General features: G+C 35.8%; 1 protein-coding gene and 1 pseudogene across 2 annotated transcripts in view; one reads left to right on the forward strand and one right to left on the reverse strand.

Moving 5' to 3' along the window:
• Positions 1–22,469, forward strand: part of KYNU (kynureninase) — a gene marked incomplete at its 3' end in the record, with an annotated part of 118,597 nt that extends 96,128 nt beyond the window's left edge. The window contains exons 10-13 of the mRNA XM_084254036.1: positions 11,653–11,705; positions 14,233–14,318; positions 20,661–20,891; positions 22,347–22,469. Of these exons, the coding sequence (XP_084110162.1) occupies positions 11,653–11,705; positions 14,233–14,318; positions 20,661–20,891; positions 22,347–22,469 (493 nt within the window). The remainder of the gene's footprint in view (positions 1–11,652; positions 11,706–14,232; positions 14,319–20,660; positions 20,892–22,346) is intronic.
• Positions 22,470–24,702: 2,233 nt separating this feature from the next.
• On the reverse strand, positions 24,703–25,512 carry LOC311174387 (MICOS complex subunit MIC26-like; annotated as a pseudogene). Its single transcript has one exon. The product of its transcript is annotated as an MICOS complex subunit MIC26-like (transcript).
• Between the last annotated feature and the right edge of the window lie 461 nt (positions 25,513–25,973).

The following is a 25,973-nucleotide window of genomic DNA, read 5'->3' on the forward strand; positions in this document are numbered from 1 at the left end:
ATCCTGGCTTAATATAAGGGACCAGAATCCATTTTTTTTCCCCTTTGTGAAGTTTTCTCTTCTTTAGCATAGATAGATTTTATTTGATTCATGGGTGAGGTTCATAGTTTTCCAGTCTCTCTTTGCTGTTTATAGAATGTTTATGCTAGGCTATATGAGATGTGTGATGATTATAATTCCCAAACATCTATCTATTGCAAGTTAGAAGCCTAGACTTTTAAAGACTACTCTCTCTGCTATAAATTTCAAAAGCTCATTTTTGGAACTCAAACCTAAAGATTAGAGTTTTGGTTCTATTGGTGCTTGTCACTTAACAAATGACTCTGGAGCAAGAGAATTTACTGATTTCACTGTGGAGAAGAAGTAATTTGTAGGAAACTATTTATACACAATGAGGAAAAAATCTTGATGTGTTCAAAGTTTTTACCTCCCCAAACACTTTTTTTTCCAAACAGTATTTCATCAGTATTTGTCCCTGAAGTTTCAGATTTTTCTCTTTTTTCCTTCTTAAGGATTTATTTTATTTATTTATGCATACAGAAACTGGGGTGTAGGTCAGAGATACGGGGGTTATGGGATTCACCAGAGACAGAGTGTGGAGCAAAACAGGTAGACTGACTGAAATGCACTGCTGAGGGAACAACAAGTGAGACAGGAAAGGTCTGCTGTGCCATGTGGGTCACCTCCCTGGCCCAGGATCAAAATTGTACTGCAGTGGCTGTCGATAGCTTCATAGTGCTGAGACAACCCCTTGCACCACCAGGGAGGCCCTTCAGATTTTTCAAATCTGGAAACTGGCAACTAACAATTAATGTGTAACTAAAAATATAGGTAGTAGAAATAGAAATCTAACTGAACCATCAGTTTTCTAAGCAGACTTAATACTTCACTCTAGAAAAATCATTTGACTATAATTCTGAAATTGAAGTATTAAGTGCATACTAGAAAATTAATAAACTTAACAAATAAGTGAGCAGAAATCACTTAAGGTCAAGCAATATTACACTGAAAGAAAAATAAGAGTGGGAAAGGGAGGCAGGGGAAAATAGACTCACATAGTGTAGAGAGGCATTCGAAGTGGAGAACAAATCAGGGACATTATGCAAAAGACCCAGTGAGCCAAACAGAATGAATTGGTATGTGATGGTTATTCACAGGGTCAATGTACACAGCTGACAGTCTGAACCATTTCAAAGGCTAGATATTACATGACTGGTTAAAAAGAACAGTTACCTCAACACCCTTAAACTTACTCATATTCCCTGCAGGCACAAAGGTCTGCTAAATATAAGCTTAGGTACTTGGTCATTTATTCAATACTTACGTGAAGGATATTCCTTCATACTTCCTAAGCTGTTTTTTTCCCCCTGCCTTTTTTTAAAAAAAAAAATATTTATTTATTTATACAAGAACTGGGGTACAGGCCAGATACGTGGGAGGGTGACAGGATTCACCAGAGACAGAGTGGGGAACTGAACAGGCAGACTGACAAAATACACTGCTGAGGGGAGCAGTGGGCGAGACAGGAGAGGTCTGCATGCCATGTGGGACCCTCCCGGCCAGCTTGGATCGAACTGGCGCTGCAAAGGCTGTGGACAGCTTCACAGCGCTGCACTCAGCCTCCTGTGCCACCAGGGGAGGCCCTGGATTTCATGTCTTATAATCATTTCCTTTCAAAGACATACAACTTTTCCTCACTCATTTTTAATTTGATAACTGTATCATATTTTCTTATACAGACTTGCCATAATTTATAAAACCACATGGCTATTGAAGGATTTTTAGGTTCTTTTCAAGCCTTAGGCTGTTATTAAAAGGGAAGAATCTCCTCATAGTTAGTACAGGTTCTTCTGGAAAGTAAATTCTTAGAAATGAATTTTCCGGGTTAAATGGTATATGCATTTTTTTAAATTTTATAACTCTTACTCTTTTGTTCTCCAAAGGGGTGCATCAACTTATTCAACAATAATACATGAGAGTCTCTATTGTTAATACCAATAAGTATGTGTGTTTATTTATAATTGTTAATACCAATAAAGTATGTAATAGAACTTGTTTTTGTTCATCTAAGATGTAAACATTGGCATATCAGTGTGGCTTAATTTGTATTTTTCTTTTAATTAGTGGAGAGCTCTTCTTTTTCATGTTTAAGAGCCATTTTCCTTTTCCATATGATCTGTTAATATGTTTTGGTCATTTTTCGTGGTTGGTTGTTTTTGCATTTTTGATCTCTAAATATTTTTATCCTAGGAAGATTAACTGATAAAAATTGCAAATGATTTTTCAAAAATAAATTGCTGCTTCATAGAATGTTCTCAAAGATTCATTAGTCTGTGGAAATTATGGTCTCTTTAGCTTTATTAATATAATTAATTATTTTTTTATTTGATGACACAATACCACGTTGTTTTCACTTTAAAGGTTTACAAAGCTTTGAAGTATATAATATGTAATATTTTGTGGGAATATTTAGCTTCATTGCTATTATTTTTAAGTGATTTTTTTAGTAGTATTTTATTAATTTTCCTTATGGCATTAGAATCAAATTGACTAGTACCAAATAAAATCAAAATCTATTGTATGGTTTATTGATATCATATAAAGTTTATATAACAAGTTGAGAATGGACTTTATTTATGTTGACTATTATTCAAATCTTTCTGCTGTTTTTTATTTTTTTTTCTTTTATTTTTATTATTATTTTTTTTAATAATGAATTTTATTGTTATATTCCCCATACAATTGCAGCCCCCCCATTCTGACCCCAATCCCTCCCCTCCCGCCCCCCTAAAAGTGTCTCTGGTTCATAGTTTTTTGTTGATTTTGATTTTCACTTTCTTATAGTTATTCATTTTCCTGGTCCCTTATTTAAGTTTTCTAGATTCCTGCTATGAGTGAGACCATCCGGTATTTTTCTTTTTCTTTTTGGCTTATTTCGCTGAGCATGATCCCTTCCAGCGCCATCCATGTTGCTGCAAATTGCATGTGTTTATCTTTTTTGAATGCTGAGTAATATTCCATGGTATATATGTACCACATCTTCTTGATCCAGTCATCTATTTTTGGGCATTTGGGTTTTTTCCAAAGCTTAGCTATTGTAAACAGTGCTGCTATAAACATAGGGGTGCAGGTGTTCTTTGGAATTGATGTTTCTGTGTCCTTTGGGTAAATACCTAGGAGTGGAATTGCTGGATCATATGGAAGCTCTATGTTTAGTAGGTCCAGAAATCTCCACACAGCTTTCCACAGTGGTTGGACCAGTTTGCACTCCCACCAACAGTGTAGAGAGTTCCTTTTTCTCCACACCCTCGCCAGCATTTGTTGTTGCTAGTTTTTTTAATATGTGCCATTCTCACTGGTGTAAGATGGTATCTCATGGTAGTTTTGATTTGCATTTCCCTGATGGCAAGTGATGTTGAACATTTTTTCATATGCCTGTTGGCCATTTGCATTTCCTCTTCAGAGAAGTTTCTTTTTAGCTCTTCTGCCCATTTTTTGACTGGATTATTTTCTTTGTTGTTGTTGAGTCTCATCAGCTCTTTGCAGATTTTTGTGATCAGTCCTTTATCATTAGTGTTGGGTGCAAAAATGTTCTCCCAGTTGGTGGGGTTTCTCTTTGTTTTTGTTATTGTCTCTTTTGCTGTGCAGAAGCTCTTTAATTTGATGTAGTCCCAGCTATTTATCTTCGCCTTCACTATCACTGCTTTGGGTGATGTGTCTGTAAAGATGTCTTTGATGTGCAAATCACGTAGTGTTTCGCCTATATTTCCTTCTATATATTTTATGGTTTCAGGTCTTATGTCTAGTTCTTTAATCCATTTTGAGTTGATTTTTGTGTATGGTGTGAGGTAGTGGTCAAGCTTCATTCTTTTGCATGTAGCGACCCAGTTTTCCCAGCACCATTTATTGAACAAACTTTCTTTGCTCCAATGCATAGTCTTTGCTCCTTTGTCAAAGATTAGTTGACCATAAATCTGTGGGTTTATTTCTGGATTTTCTATTCGATTCCATTGGTCTGTATGTCTGTTTTGTTCCAATACCATGCAGTTTTGATGATTATGGCTTTGTAGTATAGTTTGAAGTCTGGGAGTGTAATGCCTCCATTCCCTTCTTTTTTTTTCAGGAGAGCTTTGGCTATTCGGGGTTTTTTGTGATTCCATATGAATTTCATCAATAATTGTTCTATTTCTTTGAAGAATGACATTGAAATTTTGATTGGAATAGCATTGAATCTGTATATTGCTTTTGGAAGGATGGCCATTTTAATAATGTTTATTCTTCCAATCCACGAGCAGGGGATGTCTCTCCATTTCTTTGTGTCTTCTTCTATTTCTTTTAACAGTGTTTTATAGTTTTCTTTGTATAGGTCCTTTACCTCTTTTGTTAGATTTATTCCCAAATATTTGATTTTTTTTGTTTCAATAACAAAAGGGATGTTTTTTTTGATTTCTTCTTCTTCAGATTTATTGTTTGTGTATAGGAAGGCTACTGACTTTTGCGTGTTGATTTTGTATCCTGCCACTTTACTGAACTGATTGATGAGTTGAATTAGCTTTTCTGTGGAGTTTTTGGGGTTCTCTATGTATAATATCATATCGTCTGCAAATAGTGATAGTTTGACTTCTTCTTTTCCTATTTGGATTCCTTGGATGTCTTTCTCTTGTCTTATTGCCCTGGCTAGGACTTCCAGTATTATATTGAAAAGCAGTGGTGAGAGTGGACATCCTTGTCTTGTTCCAGATCTTAATGGAATTGCTTTCAGCTTTTCACCATTGAGAATGATACTGGCTGTTGGCTTGTCATAGATGGCCTTTATGATGTTGAGGTATGTTCCTTGTATCCCAAGAATTTCAAGGGCTTTTATCATGAATGGGTGTTGCACTTTGTCGAAAGCTTTCTCAGCATCTATTGATATTATCATATGGTTTTTATATTTCTTTTTGTTGATGTGTTGGATAACGTTGATTGATTTTCGGATGTTAAACCATCCTTGTGCCCCTGGAATGAATCCTACTTGGTCGTGGTGAATTATCTTATGGCTACATTGTTGGATTCTGATGGCTAAAATTTTATTGAGGATTTTTGCATCAGTGTTCATTAGGGAGATTGGCCTGTAGTTTTCCTTTTTTGTGTTGTCCTTGTTCGGTTTTGGTATTAGTGTAATGTTGGCTTCATAGAACGTGTTTGGTATTGTCCCTTCCTTCTCAATTTTTTGGAAGAGTTTGTGAAGGATAGGCACTAATTCGTCTCTGAATGTTTGGTAGAATTCATTTGTAAATCCATCAGGTCCTGGGCTTTTGTTTTTGGGGAGGTTTTTGATTACCATTTCAATTTCGCTAATTGTAATTGGTCTGTTTAGGTGTTCTATTTCTTCTTTATCTAGCTTTGGGTGATTGTAGAGTTGTAGGAATTTGTCCATCTCCTCTAGATTGTTAAACTTGTTTCCATATAACTGTTCATAGTAGTTGCTGATTATTCTTTTGATTTCTGCTGTGTCCGTTGTGATTTCTCCTCTTTCATTGATGATCCTGTTTATTTGTGCTTTCTCCCTTTTTTCCTTTGTGAGCCTGGCTAGGGGTTTGTCTATTTTATTGATTTTTTCAAAGAACCAGCTCTTGGTTTCATTGATCTTTTGGATTGTTTTTTTAGTTTCAATTTCATTTATTTCTGCTTTGGTTTTTATTATTTCTTTTCTTCTACTGGTTTTGGGGTTTTTTTGTTGTTCTTTTTCTAGATCTTTGAGCTTCGAGATTAGGTTGTTTCTTTGAGTTCTTTCTTGTTTCTTGATGTGAGCTTCTATTGCTATATATTTTCCTCTTATTACTGCTTTTGCTGCATCCCATACATTTAGGATATTGGTGTCCTCCTTGTCGTTCAATTCAAAAAATTTTTTAATTTCCTCTTTGATCTCCTCATTAGTCCAGTGGTCTTCCAGTAGTGTGGTTTTTAATCTCCATGAGGTAGGAAAGTTCCTTGCCTTCTTTTTATGGTTTATTTCTAGTTTGATGCCTTCATGGTCAGAAAAGATGGTTGATATGATTTCAATCTTGGTGTATCTGTTGATGTTTGTCTTGTGCCCCAGTATGTGATCGATCCTGGAGAATGATCCGTGTGCGCTTGAGAAAAATGTGTACTCCATTTTTTTGGGGTTTAGTGTTCTATAGATGTCTGTTAAGCCCAATTGCTCTAGGTCCTTATTTAGAGCTTTGGTTTCTTTACTTATTTTTTGTCTTGTTGATCTATCCATTGTTGATAGTGGTGTGTTGAAGTCTCCCACTACGTATGTGTTTTCTCTGATGTCTGTTTTCAGAGAGGACAACAGTTGTCTGATATATTTTGGTGCTCCTTCGTTTGGTGCGTATATGTTAATGAGTGTTATTTCTTCTTGAAGTATTGTCCCCTTGATCATAATGTAGTGACCATTGGGGTCTCTTTTTATCTTTTTGAGTTTGAAATCTGTTTTATCTGATATAAGTATAGCTGTTCCTGCTTTCTTTTTTGGTCCATTTGCTTGTAGGATTGTTTTCCATCCTTTAACTTTGAGCCTATTTTTATCTTTTGTAGCTAAATTTGTTTCCTGGAGACAGCAAAAGGTTGGGTTTTGTTTCTTAATCCAGGCTGCAACTCTGTGTCTTTTTATTGAAGAGTTTAGTCCATTTACATTTAGAGTTAATATTGATATGTTAACATCTGTATTTGCCATTGTGTTTGTCTTTCCTTTGATTTTATTTATTTATTCTTTTAATAACTTTTTTTTTTTTTTGGCCTTCTTTCATTGTTATTCGTCCCTCTGAGGTTCTGGCTTTAGGACTCCTTGTAGTATTTTTTGGAGTGGGGGTTTAGTTGCAATGAAATTCCGGAGGTTCTGTTTGTCTGGGAAGGTCCATATTCTTTCTTCAAAGAGGAAGGAGAGCTTTGCGGGATAGAGTATTCTTGGTTGGCATCTGTTTTCTTGGAGTCTGTTGACTATGTCCCTCCACTCTCTCCTTGCCCGTAGTGTTTCTTCGGAGAAGTCTGATGTCAGCCTGATTGGCTTTCCTTTGAATGTTATCTGTTTCTTCCCTCTTGCCAGCTTCATTATTTTTTCCTTGTCCTGGATTCTTGGAGCTTTACTATTATGTGTCTTGCTGTATTTTTTCTTTCGTCGTGGAAGTTTGGTGTTCTTCTTGCTTCTTGTATATCAATTTTCAGCTCCTTCTTCACATTTGGGAAGTTCTCTTCAATTATCTCTTTGAATATTTTCTCTGTTCCTACTTCTCTCTCCTCTCCTTCTGGTATTCCTATAACTCTTATATTTCCTTTCCTCATGGAGTCAGATAGTTCCCGAAGTCTTTCTTCATTCTTTTTCCTTCGTACTTCTCTTTCCTTTCTGTTTTGGTTCTTTTTATTTCTGTGTCTTCAAGAGCACTTATTCGTTCTTCCATTTCATCAATTCTGCTTTCATTGCTTTTCCCAGAATTCTTTAGTTCTTCCACTAATTCTTTGATCTCCTGCATTTCTTTTACTTCCCTCTTTAGGGACTCAATTTCATTCTTCTGATCGTTGATTATTTTTCCCTTATCATTGTTTTCCTTTATGACTTTTGTCAGTTTTTTAATCACGGCAATTTTAAATTCTCCTTCTGGAAGGCTCAGAAGTTCTTCCAAGTTACTGTCGTTGCAATCTGAGGGCTGGTTTTCTTTTTGTGGTGTGCTTTTTCTCTGGAGAGTTGCTAGGTTGCGTGTGGTTCTTCTCCTCCCTACTGTCTGTTTTCTAATTTGCCGTATGCGTTGGGACACTGTGTAGTTGGGACTGGCCGGCATCTTGGGTGAGCTTCTTTGCTCCCCTCTGGTTCCTCCAGGAGTCATCTGTCAGTTTCAAGCAGTCTTTATTGGAGAAAGGTCCCTGTCCTAAAATGTCGATGTGGGGACACACTCCCCTGTGCACCTGGTCTGCCCCGGCGGTGGGTTCCTGCTCCCCCTCTGGGCTTGGACTGCAGGCCAGAGGGGGTCTGGCGTGGGCGAACTTCCCCCGCTCACCTCTGGCTCCTGAAGAAGCCTTCTGCAGGTAGTCTTTACTGAAGAAATGTCCCTGTTCTAAAATGGTGATGTGGGACACACTCCCTGCGCGTACGGTGTCAGGCACACTCTTCTGCGTGCCTGGTCTGCCCCGGCGGTGGGTGCTCGCTCTCCCTGTGGGCTCAGACTACTTGTTCGGAAGGGGCCGGGTGTGGGCTAACTCCCCAGCTGGCCACTAGCTCCTTCAGGAGCCTGTGCTGGCTTCAAATCGCTAGGTGGCACCAGAGATCTCTCCTAGAGCCCTTGGGAAGCTGATTTTCCACCCCGTGGGACAGGGAGCAGAGCGGGGATGGTAGGGTACACCTCAACGGCTTTGGGGTGCTGTGTCTGCCTTGTGCCCCACCGTCGTGGGGAACCCACGCCCCTAATTTCGTGTCCCGGGTCTCAGTTCCAAAGCCCTCAGTTCCAGGACGCGGGCTGTAGCCCAGTTCAGTGGCGCGGGAATGGCGCCTTTTGCACTGCTCCCGTGCCTGGGCGCCTGGTTCCTGCTTACTCAGGGAGGGACCTTCACCTCAGTGAGGACCTCCGAGCATCTCCCCGCAAGCCTAGGTTGTCTCCCAAGCCTAGGTCGCAGGCGCGGGGACCTGGGCAGCCGAGATCCTGGTCTGCACTTGCTTTTCAAGCGCACCGAGCGCAGCCTGGGCTGTGTGCGCGTCTCCCGGGGTCTTTGTTCTTCTCTAATTGTGCCCGGAGCCGTTCGCTCACTGCCGCAGCGAATCCTGCAGGGTTCGCCTCAGCTCCCGTTCACGGGGTATGGTGGCTGCAATAGTTCCTTTCCACTCACAGTCCCACTTGCTGCATCCGTTTTTCTTGTTGGGCGTTTTGGTTTGTTGTTTCCCTCGTCTCTGCCGGTTGGAGAGTGCCGCCTCTGTGGGCGGGGGAGGGGAGCAGGGTTCTGCGCTTCCCTCCCTTCTCGTCCTCTTTTATGGCAACTTTCTTCTTTGGGCAGTTTGCTGGAGTCGTCCATTTATCTTCCGTGTCCCAGTTCTCACTGGGACCTGCCGCTTTTCCTCCCTATTAACTTTTTTTAATGGGAGATCTTACTCGCAGCGTCTCCTCGCCGCCATGTTGCTCCGCCCCTTTACTCTGCTGTTTTTTAGATTTAGGAGTGTGTTAAAAATTTTTTATGTAGGCCTGGAACATTTCTTAGCAATATATTTTTTTGTTGCAACTTTAAATGTATTTATTTTTCATATCAGATTACTATACTAAATTATCTTTGTTCACACCAGTTGCAAAATTACAGAATTTTGTAAGCAGTGATAACTTACTACCTCTTTTCCAGTTTTTAAAACTGCAAAATAATGAAAGTATCTTTGGTCATTTTCTCTATTAAGTCTGACTTCTAGACTCTATAAAGATATACTTAATGGGGCCTCCCTGGTGGCGCAGCAGTTGAGCGCTGGGTTGTGAAGCTGCCCGTGGCCTCTGTGGCACCGGTTCAATCCCTGGCTGCTCCCCGGCCACCTGAAGAGGGTCCCACATGGCGCGCAGACCTCAACTGCTGCCCGCTGCTCCCCTCAGCAGTGTTCTTCGGTCCTTCTGCCTGCTCTGCTCCCCGCTCTGGCTCTGGTGAATTCTCTCACCCTCCCGCGTCTTCTGACTGTACCCAGTGCATGTATAAACAAAAACAAACAAACAAACAAACAAATAAATAAATAAAAATACATGCCTCTTAAAAAAAAAAAAGATATATTTAATGCAATAGGTATCCTACTATCAGTATGTTGCAAGGTTAGATTTTTTAAAAATTAAGAATGTTGAAATATCTGGTTTATGACTATGATCCTATAATTTCCTTTTTAGCTTTAGTAATACAATTGCATATTAATAAATTTGCTACTACAGAGTTGTCTTTGAATTCCTTAAGTGAGTCCCACTGTTCATAACACATTGTTTCAATAAACAATAGAATATCTTTTTATGATTTTTGTATTAATATGTTTTTCTTTATGTGCTTTTCTTTATGTAGCAATGTTAACCTGGTTTGATACTAATATTGTATTTGTACACATGTCAAAAAAAAAAAAAACAAGTGGAAATCTCTCATACCTTCTTGGATCTGGATTTTGGTTTCTATGCTCTGTAATAGTTTAAATTTTATTGGTGTTATCTACTATGAGAAATGTGATATACTTTCCCTTTGAGACCACCTCCTTTTGTGAGTTCTAGATGTTTGAGATGTTCCTCATTTTCTTCTATTAAAATCTTTTACTTTAGATTTTCTTTCACTTTCATGATTATTTTGGATAAATAGCATTATCCTAGAAAATCATTTTCTTGAGCTATGTTTTTAAATTAATCTTGGCAGTCTATATTTTATGTTCTTACTTTTTTTTATTTTGGACTAACTTTTCCAATAATACTTTATTCTTCATAGCTTTACTGTCTTATGTTTCATCAATTAATTGTTATCCCTTCCCCTCACCAAAATTGATATATTCTAGCCATAACTTTAACTTTTATCTGTATTAACTCCATAGTACCACTTTATTTTTTTAATTATTATTTATTTTTCATACTTAAATTATTTTTATATTTCACTTGTACTTTTCTTGTTTGGAAACTCACATTGGTTATAAAAGAATTTCTTTGCTTATTACATTTAATAAGCTAAAGTACTAAAAATCTATTTTGTCTTTGTTGTCTATTTTTTTCCTCACAACTATGCTCTGCTTCTTGCTGTCTTTCCTATGGTATATTTACTTTCTTCTTCCTTCTTTCATGGAACGTTTTCTTTTCTAATGCCTTATTGATTTGTGTGTTTTCATCCCTCTTTTTGACAAGCTATTGATATGTCAGATCCCTTCAATTTCTTCTCAGTTTTGTTGTTAATTCTCACTTAACAAGATATTTAGGTTGTTTTGTCTCTATACACTTGATTGTATTAGTCATCCTCATACATAAATCTTAGCACAATCCAAACAGTTCTTTGGATAAATTGAAAGGAATGAAAGTGTTTAATCAGAAAACTATATATATTTTTCATTTACATTTTCATATTGTGTTCTAACAAAAGTTTTATCCTCATTATTCTAATCATTAGACAAAGAACTTCCTTTTCTTCAAATACTTGAAGGAAAGAGGCATTGTAATTTTCAACTGACTTTCCAACTTGGTATAGGAAATATACCTTTTTATGCTATTTCATATTTTTAAGTATTACTGAGATGGAGTTTTTTAAAAATTGTGTGGGACATTTTCATTTCTCCTGTACAAATGTCCATCCATGCTCTATGATCATAGAGCTGTTGAAACAATTCCCTTAAAAAACTGTTGGTGAAAACTTTCAAATGTGCCCTGTAGCATACTTCTCCCCATCACTAGTTTTAAATATAGATTTTTAAATGTGTATGAATCTTTTATATTTAAAGATGACTTTATTTCACCAAAAGGATAGAACTAGTAATATGAATAAATTAATTTTATCCTCATTATTGATAAGGTTAAAAATATCCCTTGCCTTATGATATCATGCATTGTCTATACAATTATTTGTTGATTCATATCACTTTTTTTTAATATGTGGGTTCCAGATTCATAAATGTGGTTATTTTGTAGTCCAAAATATCTAATGTTGTCATTTATATTTTAGGTTAGTGGGATGGTTTAGCCATGAACTGAAGACCAGATTTAAAATGAATAACAGTAAGTGTATTCAATTTTACTTCACAAGTCATTTTATTTGAACTTTATTTCATTTTCCATCTCTCTTTGTATGATATGTAATATATATGTCTCAGAGAGAGTGCACTTTTGAAATGCCACTGAGAAGTTTTAAAATAAGAGATGACATTTCCACAGTGTAAGACTAAGTGTCTATATATTTTACCATGATTTTAAGTCTATCCCTTTGGAGGGAGATAATAGGTAGTGAAATCTGACATATAGGACTGAGATCTCACCAATATTGAACACCCAAAACATAAGGCAGTGATGGCAGGACAGTATTTCTGACTTGAAGTAAGACCCAAAGACATAGGTGTACATCCCACTTTGCTACTTGCAAGCATTGTGATACAACACAAATTGCATCAGCTTCCTTTCTGTACATTAAATAATCTTCCTTTCTGTCTGTCTGTTTCTCACATACATAATATGAATAATATCCATTTCACTGGTTTAAAGGTAAGACAAGTTCAAAGCTGTAAACAAGTAGCACATCAGAAGCTATTTAACAAGTGTTTAATTTTATTCTGCCTGTCCCCACATTTGTCTCTTCTCGTGGCTTTTACCACATGCAAAACAGTAGTGGTAAAATTCTGGTGGATAGAAATAAAACCACACCATGCATAGGGGACTCCCAAACTGCCCTACTTCTTTGTCTTATTCTTCAATCACATGGGATACATAAAATTTCATAAATGCTTCAAGATTTCATGTTAAACTTGGTCCTTCTGACTGCTTCCATTCCTGAAATACTATTTTAATATATAATTACATGTGCAATAACCAAGCCACAAATGATCAAAATCAACTCTTCCATTCAAATCAGAAAACCAGATTTTATTTTGGGTGCTGATATAATTAGCTCTGTTATTATGCCAGTGTTAATTTATTTAGGATCAATTTTCTTATCTACAAATGACAGAATTTGAGTAGATCAGATGTGGGACGAGTTTTTCTGCCAAGGGCCAGACAGAATATATTTTAAACTTTTCAGGCTATACTTTCTCTGTGTCAAATACTCAACTTTGTCATTATAGTACTGAAGCATTCATGGATATACATAAATCAATAAGTATGTCCATATTATGATAAAACTTTATTCATAAAGAACAAGTGGTGCACTAGACTAGACCCATAGGACAATAATTTACCTGAAATAAAGAATCTCTAAGCACCCAGAATATTATAATACCTTTTATTCAGTCTTAGTTTTTGTTTTATCTCTATCTAGAAATCTTAACTCTATTGAGTTGAACTTGCTGCTATTGAACCTAATTAATACCAATTAGGCTAAAATCTGCTATTAATTTACCTTTTCTATAGCGATATTTCTTACTTCATGCTGGGATTGCATCCCCTAAATGAATCATAGGGCCTCCCCGGTGGCGCAGCGGTTGAGCGCTGGGTTGCAAAGCTCCCCGCGGCCTCTGCGGCGCCAGTTCAATCCCCAGCTGCTCCCCGGCCACCAGAGGAGGGTCCCACATGGTGCGCAGACCTCTCCTGCCGCCTGCTGCTCCCCTCAGCAGTGTACTTTGGTCCTTCTGCCTGCTCTGCTCCCCGCTCTGGCTCTGGTGAATTCTCTCACCCTCCCTCGCTTCTGACTGTACTCAGTGCTTGTATAAATAAACAAACAAACAAACAAACAAACAAACAAATAAATAAATAAAAAAAATACATGCCCTAAATGAATCATAAATTGAAAATATTACAGTACATAAATGCATTTAATACACTTTATCTACTGAACCTCAAATCTTAGCCTAGTCTATCTTGAACATGCTCAAAACACTTACATTAGCCTGCAGTTGGGAAAAGTGATTTTAAAAAATTACCCTATTTTTATGATGAACTATTGAATATTTATGTAATTTATTGAATATTGTACTGAAAATAAAGAACAGAATGGTAGTATGGATTCTCACCATTAAACTACACAGTTGAAAGAAACATCTTAAAGTCAAAAATTGTAGACTGAACTATTGTTAAGTCAGGGACAATCTGTATTCCGTACTTAGGCAGATCATTCAATTTAATGCCTTTTACTTGACCTGATAAACTTAGTGCTAAAATTCACCTTCATAGGTCATTTCATTCATATTTCTGCCTTGGGTAGACATTACAGAACCAGTAACTCAGGTTTTGACGTTTTCCTTTCCTTGACAAAGTTTTATAATAGAAAAGCAAAGCAAAGGCAAAATAAGGAATCTAACTTGGGATTGGAAGGATGAAGAGGTAGTCCAGAAAAACTTGCAAAGGAGGTCATTTCTACTGTGTGTCTACAAGTTCCAGTGTTTGGTGGGCGGCTTTGAAGGTGGAAAGAGGAGATGGACATTTCAGGTAAAGATAAAGTATTTTAGGCTGGAGTTTCTCTTAAATAGCTCAGAAATCTTAGGAAGAATAAGAAGTCTTATTGTTTTTCCTCTCTCCTACTTTAGTATCATTTTTAAAAAAATCATTACGGATACCTTATGCATATTTTATAAAAATTATGATATTAATCTTTCAGAACTGCAGTTAATTCCTGGGGCCAATGGATTTCGAATTTCAAATCCTCCCATTTTGTTGGTCTGTCCTTTACATGCTAGTTTAGAGGTAAGTATTCTATATTTCAGCCTGTGGATCTTTTCCTTTTTCTTTACCTGATTATGACATGGGGTAGTCCTTTCTCTATTAGTCAGAAAGATTCATATGAGTTTGCAGAAATAATGGGCAGAAGACTGTGTTCTCCTTCAGGATGATGTTTGTGTGCTAATTGAAACTTTTTAGTTTTATCTTCAGCATGAAGCTTGGTACATTGTGGGTGCTTAAGAAACGTTGAATAGGACTGATCTGGGAAAACATTTGTAGCTCCACTTAGAATTTGTTTACATTTGAGCAAATTACTCAATCTTTTATGTGTTTCTCTATAAAGTAAGTTTCAGTAGGTTTGTTTGTTTGTTGTTGTTTCTTAAAGATTTATTTTTATTTATACAAGAGCTGGGTTACAGGCCAGAGTCGTGGGAGGATGAGAGGATTCACCAGAGACAGATTGGGGAGCAGAACAGGCAGACGGACCAAAGCAGTGGGCGAGACAGGAGAGGTCTGCCTCTCCATGGGGATTCTCCCTGGCCGGCCAGGAATCGAACCAGGGCTCCGGAGACTGCGGACAGATTCACAGCGCTGTACTCAACCGGCTGTGCCACCGGGAAGGCCCAAGTTTCAGTAGTTTTTGATAAGCTCATCCATTAACAGTTACTTATTAAGATTGTTCTGTGTGCTAGACTCTCTTCTAATACTAAGAGTCAATGAATTGTCAAATGCAATGTGACAAAAATGTAGGGAGAGTTAATTTAACGGGAAAATACAACTATGAATAATCATAGAAAATCAAATATTGAGTAAGACTATCACATGAGACAGGGTAGATTTTTATTAGCTGAGGTTTCTGTGCCAATAAATCCATGTATAATTTCTATTACTGATTCAATTGTTCTTTAAGTTCATTTATATATTTTTTTAAAGATTTATTTATACAAGCACTGGATACAGTCAGGAGTGCGGGAGGGTGAGAGAATTCACCAGAGCTAGAGCAGGGAGCAGAACGGACAGACTGACGAAATACACTGCTGAGGAGAGCAGCGGGCGACAGGAGAGGTCTGCGCGTCATGTGGCACCCTCACCTGGCAGCTGGGGATCAAACCGGTGCTGCAGAGGCTGCGGGCAGCTTCGCAACCCAGCGCTCAACCACTGTGCCACCAGGGAGGCTCCAAGTTCATTTATATTTTTACTTAAAATTAATCTTACCCTAAATAATAATAGCCAAGAAATCAATTTGGTTTTCTAGGCTATTTATATCTGTTGATAGATAGATTGATAGATGTCTTTTATCTAATCATTTATATCTATACAACATAAAATTATTTGCATATTAATTAATTTCAGGGTGATACTAAATTTACTTCTGTAAACATAAATTTTGATCCTATGCTATTTATATATTAAGTAAAATATATTTTATTTAAATACATTTCAGTAAAATATAATTACACTTGATTAAAGTGTATATAAAATACATTAATGTAAAATATATTTGAGTAAAGTATATCCATGTTTCTAACAGCTATACACAAATAATTTAATATAAATTCTCCTAAAATCACCTAGTTTATGATATCTAAGGAAAACCTGTTGTGTGGAGTATTTTATTTAGCATGAGATTGGATAAATATTTCCAAAACTTCTAAACCTTGATTCTAGGGTTCTGCCAACACTCATGGCAGTTTTTCATTTTCGCCACTGGAGGTCAGCATCAAGTTCCTCTGTGTTTATACAACTTCAACAGTAGCTAGTAGTAACCAACTTATTTTCATCCCAATTTAAAGAGCACCTCCCCATTCTGACCACTAGATGGAGCTTGTGCTGTTTTCACTTTTTGGCAGATTTTGAATTTTTTCTTCCTTTTTAAAAGTTGAAAATAAATCCAGTAACAAAATTTCTAGCCAGAGCTCTGTTTTTCTGAAAGCTTCTTTTGGGCAGAGGATCTCCCTATCAAATCAGACAATTATTTCAATCGTTTCATAATAGCATTTCGGAGAAACATTGTTAAACATTTTAAAAGGAAATAGTTTTGCTTACTTTGCAAGTTAATTATATCAGGGGGAAGATAAGTTACAGAAAGAAAGTAGCAAGACATACCTTAGGCAAAACTAGTACTTAAATTTATTTCTGCCAGTTTTCTTTAACTTTGCAACTGATCTGTCGGCATATATAGAAATTTTCTCTAAGACACTCTCATTTTGGTGTGTTTCCCGCAGTGGGTGTACACATCTTGTATTCACCCCTTCTGCCATCGGAAGGACCACATTCTTATTTTTCCAACCACTGGTTTCTTAACACACGGTATTGTAGTCACCTAGACAATTTTTTTTTTAAATTCTCAGCTGGATATGAAGATTGACTTATCTTTTTCTTTAATATATAAACTTAAGCCTAGCAAAAGAACCCCAAAAGCCACAAGGGGAGGGATATACACTTCTCTGGAGTTTCTATCGCTTAAGTATTTCTTTGGAGTCTCGGAAATACCTGACATATGTCATTCATGGCTGAGGTTATATATGAGGTTTTTTGAAAGTCTTCCTCTCCATTATAAATTGTAAAATTCTGAAAATACAAAATAATACATTTCATTATTTCCCATTCTTTACCTAACAGGCAAAATGCTCTACTTTCTAGATTTTTTTTCTGAGTCTGCCATGTGAGAAAGCCTCAGTAAATTAAGCACTTTGGTACTTCTCATAGTTGTTTCAAAGTTATTATAGAAGATCAGTGGTTGAAGTTTGATAAATGTAAGAAATATATGTGTGAATCACACTACCTTTCTTTGTTGTCTCTATTTCCCTTTTGAAAAATAGTCTACATGTTGAATACCAGCTGGAGGAAAGATTCTTTACTTAAGAATGAATGTACATGGGGCCTCCCTGGTGGCTCAAGGGGTTAAACACAACACTTATGAGGCAATCCACAGCCTCTGCAGCAGGAATTCAATCCACGGCCGGCCAGGGAGCTACCCATGTGGTGCAGCAGACCTCTTCTGTCACGCCTGCTGCTCCCCTCAGCAGTTTATTTCAGTCAGACTGCCTGTTCTGTTCCTCACTCTGTCTCTGGTGAATCCTCTCACCCCCTGCACCTCTGGCCTGAACCCCAGTCCTTGTATGCATAAATAAATGGATCTTTAAAAAAAAGAATCAGTGTACATGAATATGATCTCAGAATTGCAATAAAGTGATTTTTTTCACTTAATATGGTTGTTTACAATGACATGTGCAATGACTGACACCATGAAAAATAACTCCTTATAATCAGTTTCAAACTGTCCCTTTCTTTATATTGTTGGCTCTTAATCATTTACACAATAATTTTTTTTAATACTGTAGATCAAGGGAAAGAGCTCTGGGGTAGGAACCAGGAGGCAAATATACTGTCCCCTTCCTGGGACAGCAGGTGACCTTACACAAGTGACAACTATTCATCAATACATTTGCCCCATTTTTAAAATGAAGGTGCTTGGACTAGACTCAAAAATATTCTCAATCTTGCAATTCCTAAAAGTTGAAATTAAATTATACATATATTGAATTTTGAAGGGTCATATTTATATGCAGCAATCAGTAGATAATTTTTAGACACTTTCAGTAAATGAATTTATAATGAAAGAAGTAGCTTTAAAATGTAAAATTAGAGCAGTCAATTAAAATACATGGCAAGTGAGAAGAAATGTATTATGTGTTTCCTCAGAAAGTTATTAGAGAACCAATTTGAAGATTTTAAGAGAGAAAATATGACAATTAAAAACACTAGACTATACTTATTTTTCTTATTTAAGCTTATCTGAATTCTCTAGTTTTACATTCATTTTACCCCAGTAAGAAAAATAAAATAACTTGCTGAATCTCTGCCAAGAATTCTATTACAATCTGAATATTTCAAACTGCACTTTTCATTTTTTCTAATTTAAAAAATTATTCTTTTTGGGGGTCTCCTTGGTGGTGCAGGGTTAAAGTCACAGAGCTATCAAGCTATGGCCAGGCACTGCAGCATGAGTTTAATCCCTGGTCAGGGATTAAACTGGAGCAGCAGACTCTCTTGTCTCACCTGCTGCTCCCCTTAAACAGTTTCAATAGTTCTTCCTGTTCTGCTCCCCATACTGTCTTTGTTGAATCCTTATAGCCCCTGCTCCTCTGGCCTGTACCCCAGTTCTTGTATGCATCAATAAATAAAAATAATTTATTCTTTTTCATTCTTAAAGTCATAAAAATAATGAGTAGCAAAAAAAAAGAAGGCATTTATTTCATTTCCCTGTTAATTCCTATTAGACACTCTTAATAATTTTATGTGAGACCTCAGGAGAGACTTCTAAATTCTGTGAGAAGTAGTTAAGATACCCCAGAAATTAGCTCAATTTGCTGTGGTTATAATGTGGCAGTAGCTTTTTTTTTTTTAAAAAAAAGTGATTTCATTATAATAAAGAGCCTATGTTATTTAAAAATTTTGGTTTGTTGTTATAAGAAAAATGCCTGAAAGAACAGTCTCCTTTAAAAGAATAAGCAGTCTATGAACTTAAGTAATATTTTCGAAAGTCATACTAAAAACATGAATACAAATAAACCTTATTAAAGGTAAATACTTTCACAGTTTCCTTACCTATGACTCTGAGTATCATAGCAAACCAAAAAAGTTCCAGGATTATATATCAAATTTTATTAAATTATTACTTAATCCATGAATTATTATTAATAACCAAAGAGAAACTCAGAAGTATTCCTCTAATATTTTCTTTTCCCAAACCTGACAATCAAACCACAAGCAGGGTTTGCCTTATCTGTCTCTGCTCCTGCCTGCCACAAGAGTGTTCATTCTTGGACCTGACTCTCGATCAAAAACTTGGCTATGTTCCCTTGATTCCTAATTTTGTCAGATTCTCTTATGTTTAGTTTGACATGAGGAAATGTGGACATGCCTCCTACCATACTCCTTGTTACTAGGGTAACCTAAGTCTTCAATCATTATTGTTTGCACTGCCAATCTCAGATCCTTTTTTTTTTAAGATTTATTTATTTATACAAGAACCAGGGTACAGGACGGATGTGGCGGAGGGTGAGAGGATTCACCAGAGACAGAGTGGGGAACAGAACAGGCAGACTGACTGAAATACATTGGAGCAGCGGGCAAGACAGGAGAGGTCTGCCAGGCCACGTGGGTTGCTCCGCATCCAGCGGGGATCGAACCGGTGCTGCAGAGGCTGCAGACAGCTTCACAGAGCTGCTCTCAACCCCACTGTGCCACCGGGGAGGACCTCAGATCCTTTTTAGATAAAGACATCAGTCTCTACTAGAGCTGATCTTGTCCCAGGCTGCAGACAGACATAGTGGTCTAGCTGGAGAGAGAGAGACAGATTTCAATATTTCTTCTCTCTTCCTTAGATGTTATTTCTTTCAATGAAACTTTCATCCTCTCCTTCAGCCAAATCCATAGCTTCCATGCTACGTAGGTCAAGAAAATCTATGCCTGAGAGTTTTGTGTCCTATTAAAATGCCTGCCCACACTCACCATGTGTATATACAGAAGTAACTATTTTCAGAGACTTCATCAAGTCACCGAATGACCCTATCTTTGCTCTGTGGCATAACATGATACAGAAAAGGGACATTAAGTGGCATGCCAGTGCATCACACTCCGTTTGCAGTTCATTCAGTTCTTATATGTAGGATATATTTTTAAACTCTACTTGACCTTAAGAGATAAGCTAGAAAAACATGTCCGTTCTGACCCCTAATGTTCCAACACCAGTTATTGTGTGCCCTTGTCACTCATCTTAATATAAGACACCACAGGCAGCGAATGGCAGTATTTTCACACTAGTGTTAGAATTATTTGTTTCCCTTCCTGACAAAACATAGCTTTATTATCTAACTGCTTGTTTTCTTACTGTTAAACTGGGGGAGATTTAGAAGTTGTTAAAACAACTATAAATAATATTGGCTATACTGCTTTCTACTTATTCACAGTGGTTTGCTCTCATTGACGTATCAGAATAGAAAACAACCTTCCACTTAGGATTATATAAAATTATTTTGGGAGAAATGTTTGAACATTATTATATTTGAATGCATTTGTTTATTTTTTACTTGTACTAATTATATTGAGCTTATTTCCTTATTTTGCAAGAATTTTTTAAATGATGTTTGTAGTTTTGTTGTTGTTGTGGAAACCTTACATTTAATTATATGGTCAAGTATTTAAAAGAGGACATGTTTTTATAAAAAGATTATCTAAAGTGGGATGTTTATTGGCAAGATTGAGAATGGGCATTTCCTTTTTTATGTAGGTTTTAAGCTATTTTTGTTGCTTTGTAAATCACCCCAAAAAATGTTAATCCAATTGTCTCTTACTCGGCAGATATTTAAGCAAGCAACTATGAAAGCATTAAGGAGAAAATCTATTTTGCTAACTGGTTATCTGGAATACTTGCTCAAGCACTACTTTAGCAAAGATAAAGCAGACACCAAGAAACCGTTTGTGACTATAATTACTCCAGCTCGTATAGATGATCGTGGCTGCCAGTTAACACTAACATTTTCTGTTCCAATAAAAAATGTTTATGAAGAACTAGAAAAAAGAGGAGTTGTTGTAAGTATACCTCTTGCTTGGCTACCGGTACAAGCTATGAGTTGTGTATTGAGTATGAAATTTATACTCTTTGGTTTATTCACTTTTACATGTTATTTCACATCAATCCATAAGTTTGTGCAGATCAGTTAAATTCCAACTAAGCATTCAGCACTGTGTTAATTGAAAGGCATAGAGATCTATCATTTCTGATAAAAGAGGAAACTACAAATTTTGGTTATAGGAAACAATTTTATGCATTTATTCTTTTCATTACAGTTTAGGCAGAATAAAATCGCTTCACTATAATCAATTTGGGCATGCTTTTCCGTAGTGAAAATCCCAATATACATTTATTGAATAAACAAAATTAAAGAACTATCAATACAGTATAGGAGAAAATAAATCAGACTCCGTTCCATTAAACTTAGCTATTTTCAAACTTGTTACTCCAGGAGAGTGATATGTGGACACATCTCAAGAATATCCACCTTGTATGATATTTTTCAATTAATTAATTTTTTATTTTATTATATTTTATTGAGGTATGTTGGCTTACAACACTTGCTGAGGAGTACACTATAGGTTCACACCTCTCACATGGTGGTATCTGAATTTTTTTTTCTTAATCCTTGTACCTCACTAGCCTTAACCTCTTGATCAGAACTAGTAAATGTTAACTGAGTGATTTTAGGAAAAATAATGATAATGTATCAATTTTCTTAATAATGTAATATAGGAGCTGCTGTACTCTGAATCTTTTGGAGAAGTTACAGTAGATTTTAGAATCACAAATCAGGATATCAAGATCTCAAATCAAGCTCTACCATTTCTAAACTGTATGCTATTTTAAGTTTCTTAAATTCTCAGTTGAGAACTCATCTGAATTGTGGGTATAAAAATAATTATCAAAGACTTGTTTTGGGAATTAAATGGACCAGCACACACAAACCATTTACTATATGGTCTAGCCTATAATGGGAATTTCTTAAGGAGAAGTATAATGATCTTCAGGGTAGACCAAATTATCTGGGCCCAAAACATGATATTTCACCAATCCCAGGGATATGCCCACTCCTTACATGTGAGATTAGAGTTTAGATGATTAAATGTAAAGAAAATAGACTAAAATACTTCAGGTATGTGTGAGGGACTCATTCATTTTTAAGTGTTTAAGGTTTTCAGTCTCTCCAGGGGCCACCCCATAAATAAATTCTGTATAAGATTGACTAAATATTTAAAGATAATTCAGGAAAGAACTTTGGTTATTCATGTGCCAACCAATATTTTAGTTATTATGCAAAAGATAGTTTTAAAATGCATAGAAACACCCTATTTTAACAAAAGTGAAAAAAAATTGCTAATAATATTACATTTCAGGGAAATCAGTTTAAAATTTTAAGTAAGTTTATCTTGAATGTAAATTTTCATCATATGAAGAATAGTAACATTCCTGTGGCTTTATTTCCCTTACAGTGTGACAAGCGGGAACCAAATGGCATCCGAGTGGCTCCAGTTCCTCTCTACAATTCTTTCCATGATGTTTACAAGTTTATTAATCTGCTTACTTCAGCACTTGACTCTGTAGCAACAAAATAGAGTAGTGTTTTCTAGAATAAGTTTTGCAAATAATACTGAAATGCACTGTAGTTAATTTATTATTCAAGCTTTAATTATTAGAAGTATTTAAAAACTGATTGCACATAACTAGAAGTGAATTTTACACTCTATAAAAAAACTGGTTTTAATTTTCTAAGAATCTATGGTCCCAACGTACCCACTGGGCTGTCCACTGTCTTGATGTTTGGGGGATCAAATTCTTGTGTGTGCAAGTATTACACACACAATCTTAATTAGCTGTCATATTTCATGGTCAGTAAAATGTTCTTTGTTGTCTTAATTTAAAATTTGACAGATAAATTCCTAATAAATATGGAATCTTTGTGTCAATTTTAGAAAGATTGTTTTTAATTGACAAGAGTTTCTTGTTTCATCCAAGTGCAATCTAAGGAACACAAAACACAGTTTCTAGGTCATTTTCAAATGTTTTTGATGACAATTCACACTAAGAAATATATTGAATACCAAAGACCATTATTTATGTGTTTATGTGCCTTATTTTATCGATACTAATATACAAGTTTTTGCCATTTTTAGCATTTCTGAAAGAAAACATCTTTTAACTTTTCAATTGTGTCCTACAATTATTATTAGTTATAATTTCACATTCCCATCGTGAAATTAGTATGAATATTAAAATTAATAGATAACTGCTTACATCTGAATTAAAAAAAAACAGTACATACATCACTTACAAAGGTTTCATAAGTTATTTGCCTGATTTATGATATTTATTCTATTTTTTCTTATTCTGATAAATGTTGTTTGAAACTCCTTAAATTGATTTCTCCACCCACTCTTTCATCCTAATCCACTTTTCAAATATGTTCTTTTATCTAATGTTATCATGATCTCATTTTTTAATGATAACTTCCCCTGATATGGATATTACTCTCTCTAAACTAATGAAATAAATCACTCCATGACACTTGTGATTGAGGCTTCAAATTAAGAGATGAGTACTTCATATTTTAACTTCTGCCCCAAATCTATGGCTTTTTTTATCCACTATGAAAACTACATTATCACTCTGCCAAGTTGGACTTACCTAATTTTAGCTGTTGATGCCACAATCACTATCCATAAATTAGCAAAATATTCTCAATTTACATATATTTAGTTGGCAAGAAAGCATAAACACAACATAATAATTGCCTCTGATTAAATAAATGAGTGAAATTAACTTTGATAGCTATTTTAGATATTAGAATTAAATAAAAGATGAATTCTGACACCAAGACAAGATGATATTTATCAGGTACTTACCACATCCCAGACTACACTGTCTCACTTACTTGATGGTAGCAAAGTTTTACTCTAACTTTCAGCAAAACTCATCTTCATAGATTAAAGAATTCTAAAACCTTCAAACTTGACCACCCATGACTTCATGAAGAAGTAACCTCACAGTGGTAAACAAAACAGACATGGTTTCAGCTGTCATGATTTCAGCTGTCATAGGAAAAACAGGTAATTACACCCAAGTAAATAGATAATGACAAATTATAACTTCTATAAAAGACAAATGTGATTATTATGAAGGAAAATTCTCAAGTATATTAATTAGATTGTTGAATAATGGAAATTGCTTTTAAGTTTAAATTCTAAAATATTTCATGCTACTAATATTAAAATTATATCAAGTTACAAGTTACATGCACTAGGAATTAAAAGCATAAATAGCACTATGTACTTGTCACCCAAGTTTAAAAATACTCTTTTTCCCAATTTTCATTCCCTTCCCTCCTCAAATCCAGAGGTAATTACCAAATTATATTTTGTGTTAATCATTCCTTTCCTTTCTTTAAAATTTTACATTACATATTACCCATAAAAATTTTAGCTAATATTATCTGTGTGTGATTTGGATAAATTAAGCACACACTGTATGTTCTTCTGCTTCTTTTGCTCAACATCATATTTTTTTTGTTAACTTAGAATTTTAATTATGTACATAAACAGCGACATGAGAACAAGAAGTTCTAAGGCTTGTACATTATCTTTAGGTGAAAGGATTTCAGGTTAGTCCACTTGTAGTATGGCATACTTCAAGTTAACAAAGAGGCCTAATGTGGATTTTCCTGAAGAAAGCCAATTTGCTACATTCAATAATGACTTCTCTGCCATTTTTTTCTGCAGAAATAGTGGTTTACTTTATGGAGTTTCCAATGTTCACCTGTAACTGATTAAAACGGGCATTGTATGGAGTATTCTACTTATTTCCAGATGAGTTCTTCACATTTCCTGGCTTTTGAAAGTTCTCCTTCCATAAATCTTCTACAACTATGTAGCCATGTAAACCCCAATCATATAATTTCTTTCCACTGACCTGGAGAAATATGATGGCTTGTTTTGGATAATAAATAGAGGCAGCTAATCCCATGAAACTAAGTGGATACACCAGCTTCTTTATTTTTGAACCTCAAGCCAAAAGGAGTCCAACAAGGCCAGAAAAACCAATAACACCTAGTCTTGGAAAAAATCCAGGAGGTGAATTTTGGAGATAATCATAGCTGTCTAAGCCCAATTGAAACAAACTTTGCATCTTGGGTTTAGTTTGGGAGTACATTTCCTGACACCAACTTGTATATGGCTCACAATAATGTCAGAAATGTGAGATGCTTTCTTCAAGTTGGGTCCTTGGCTCCTCCACATATTTAGATTGACCCTTGGGAACAGTGTAGAGTGAAAGCTCATCAATCTTCACAGACATTTTAGGAGGTGGATTCTTTTTTGAGGCTACATAGACTTTGAAGGTGAGCAGACTCAGGCTGGCTGGCCCCATGGACCTCTGAATTACCTTGAACATGTCGCTGGCAGCAGTGGCTCCGGCAGGGTCCCATATATTTTTTTTTTTTGAGATTCATTCATTTATTGCATATAGTTTTTCATTCATTTTTATTGCTGCTCAATATTATATAACTACTGATCAACATTTGAGATGTTCCAAATAAGTTTAATATTAAAATGTTGCTACTAATATTATCAGCATGTTCAAAAGTTTTTCCAAGATATGACTGAAAATGTTGGATCATAGGGCAAATGTATTGTTCAACTTTACTTTGGAACATCAAACTTTTCTGAAGTGGTTGTACCAGTTTCCATTCCAAACAGTATGAAATGAGTTTCTCTGCTCCTGATCCTTTCTAGTATGAACTACTGATTGACTTTGTAATGCATATGTATTTATATAGCCAGATCATTACAAAAACAAGAAAGAATAAATGTAGAATTTCTACCCATGTTCAAGTTCTTTCCCATTCCATATTTCCTTCACTCCCTCTTTCACAGAATTTTCCTGATGATTACTCCTTCAATAAAACATACTTATTCAAGTATCTTTTTATTTCTGTCTCAGTCTCAAGCTCTTTTTCTAAGGAACCAAATATAAGACAAGATTTCCTTTATCTAGTTTAAGTATGTCATAGTCTGGATCTAATTTATGAATTTATAGTTCTATTTCTGTGAGTTTTCATACATAAA

This window comes from Talpa europaea (assembly GCF_964194135.1).
Source record: "Talpa europaea genome assembly, chromosome: 1".
Lineage (NCBI taxonomy): Eukaryota > Metazoa > Chordata > Mammalia > Eulipotyphla > Talpidae > Talpa > Talpa europaea.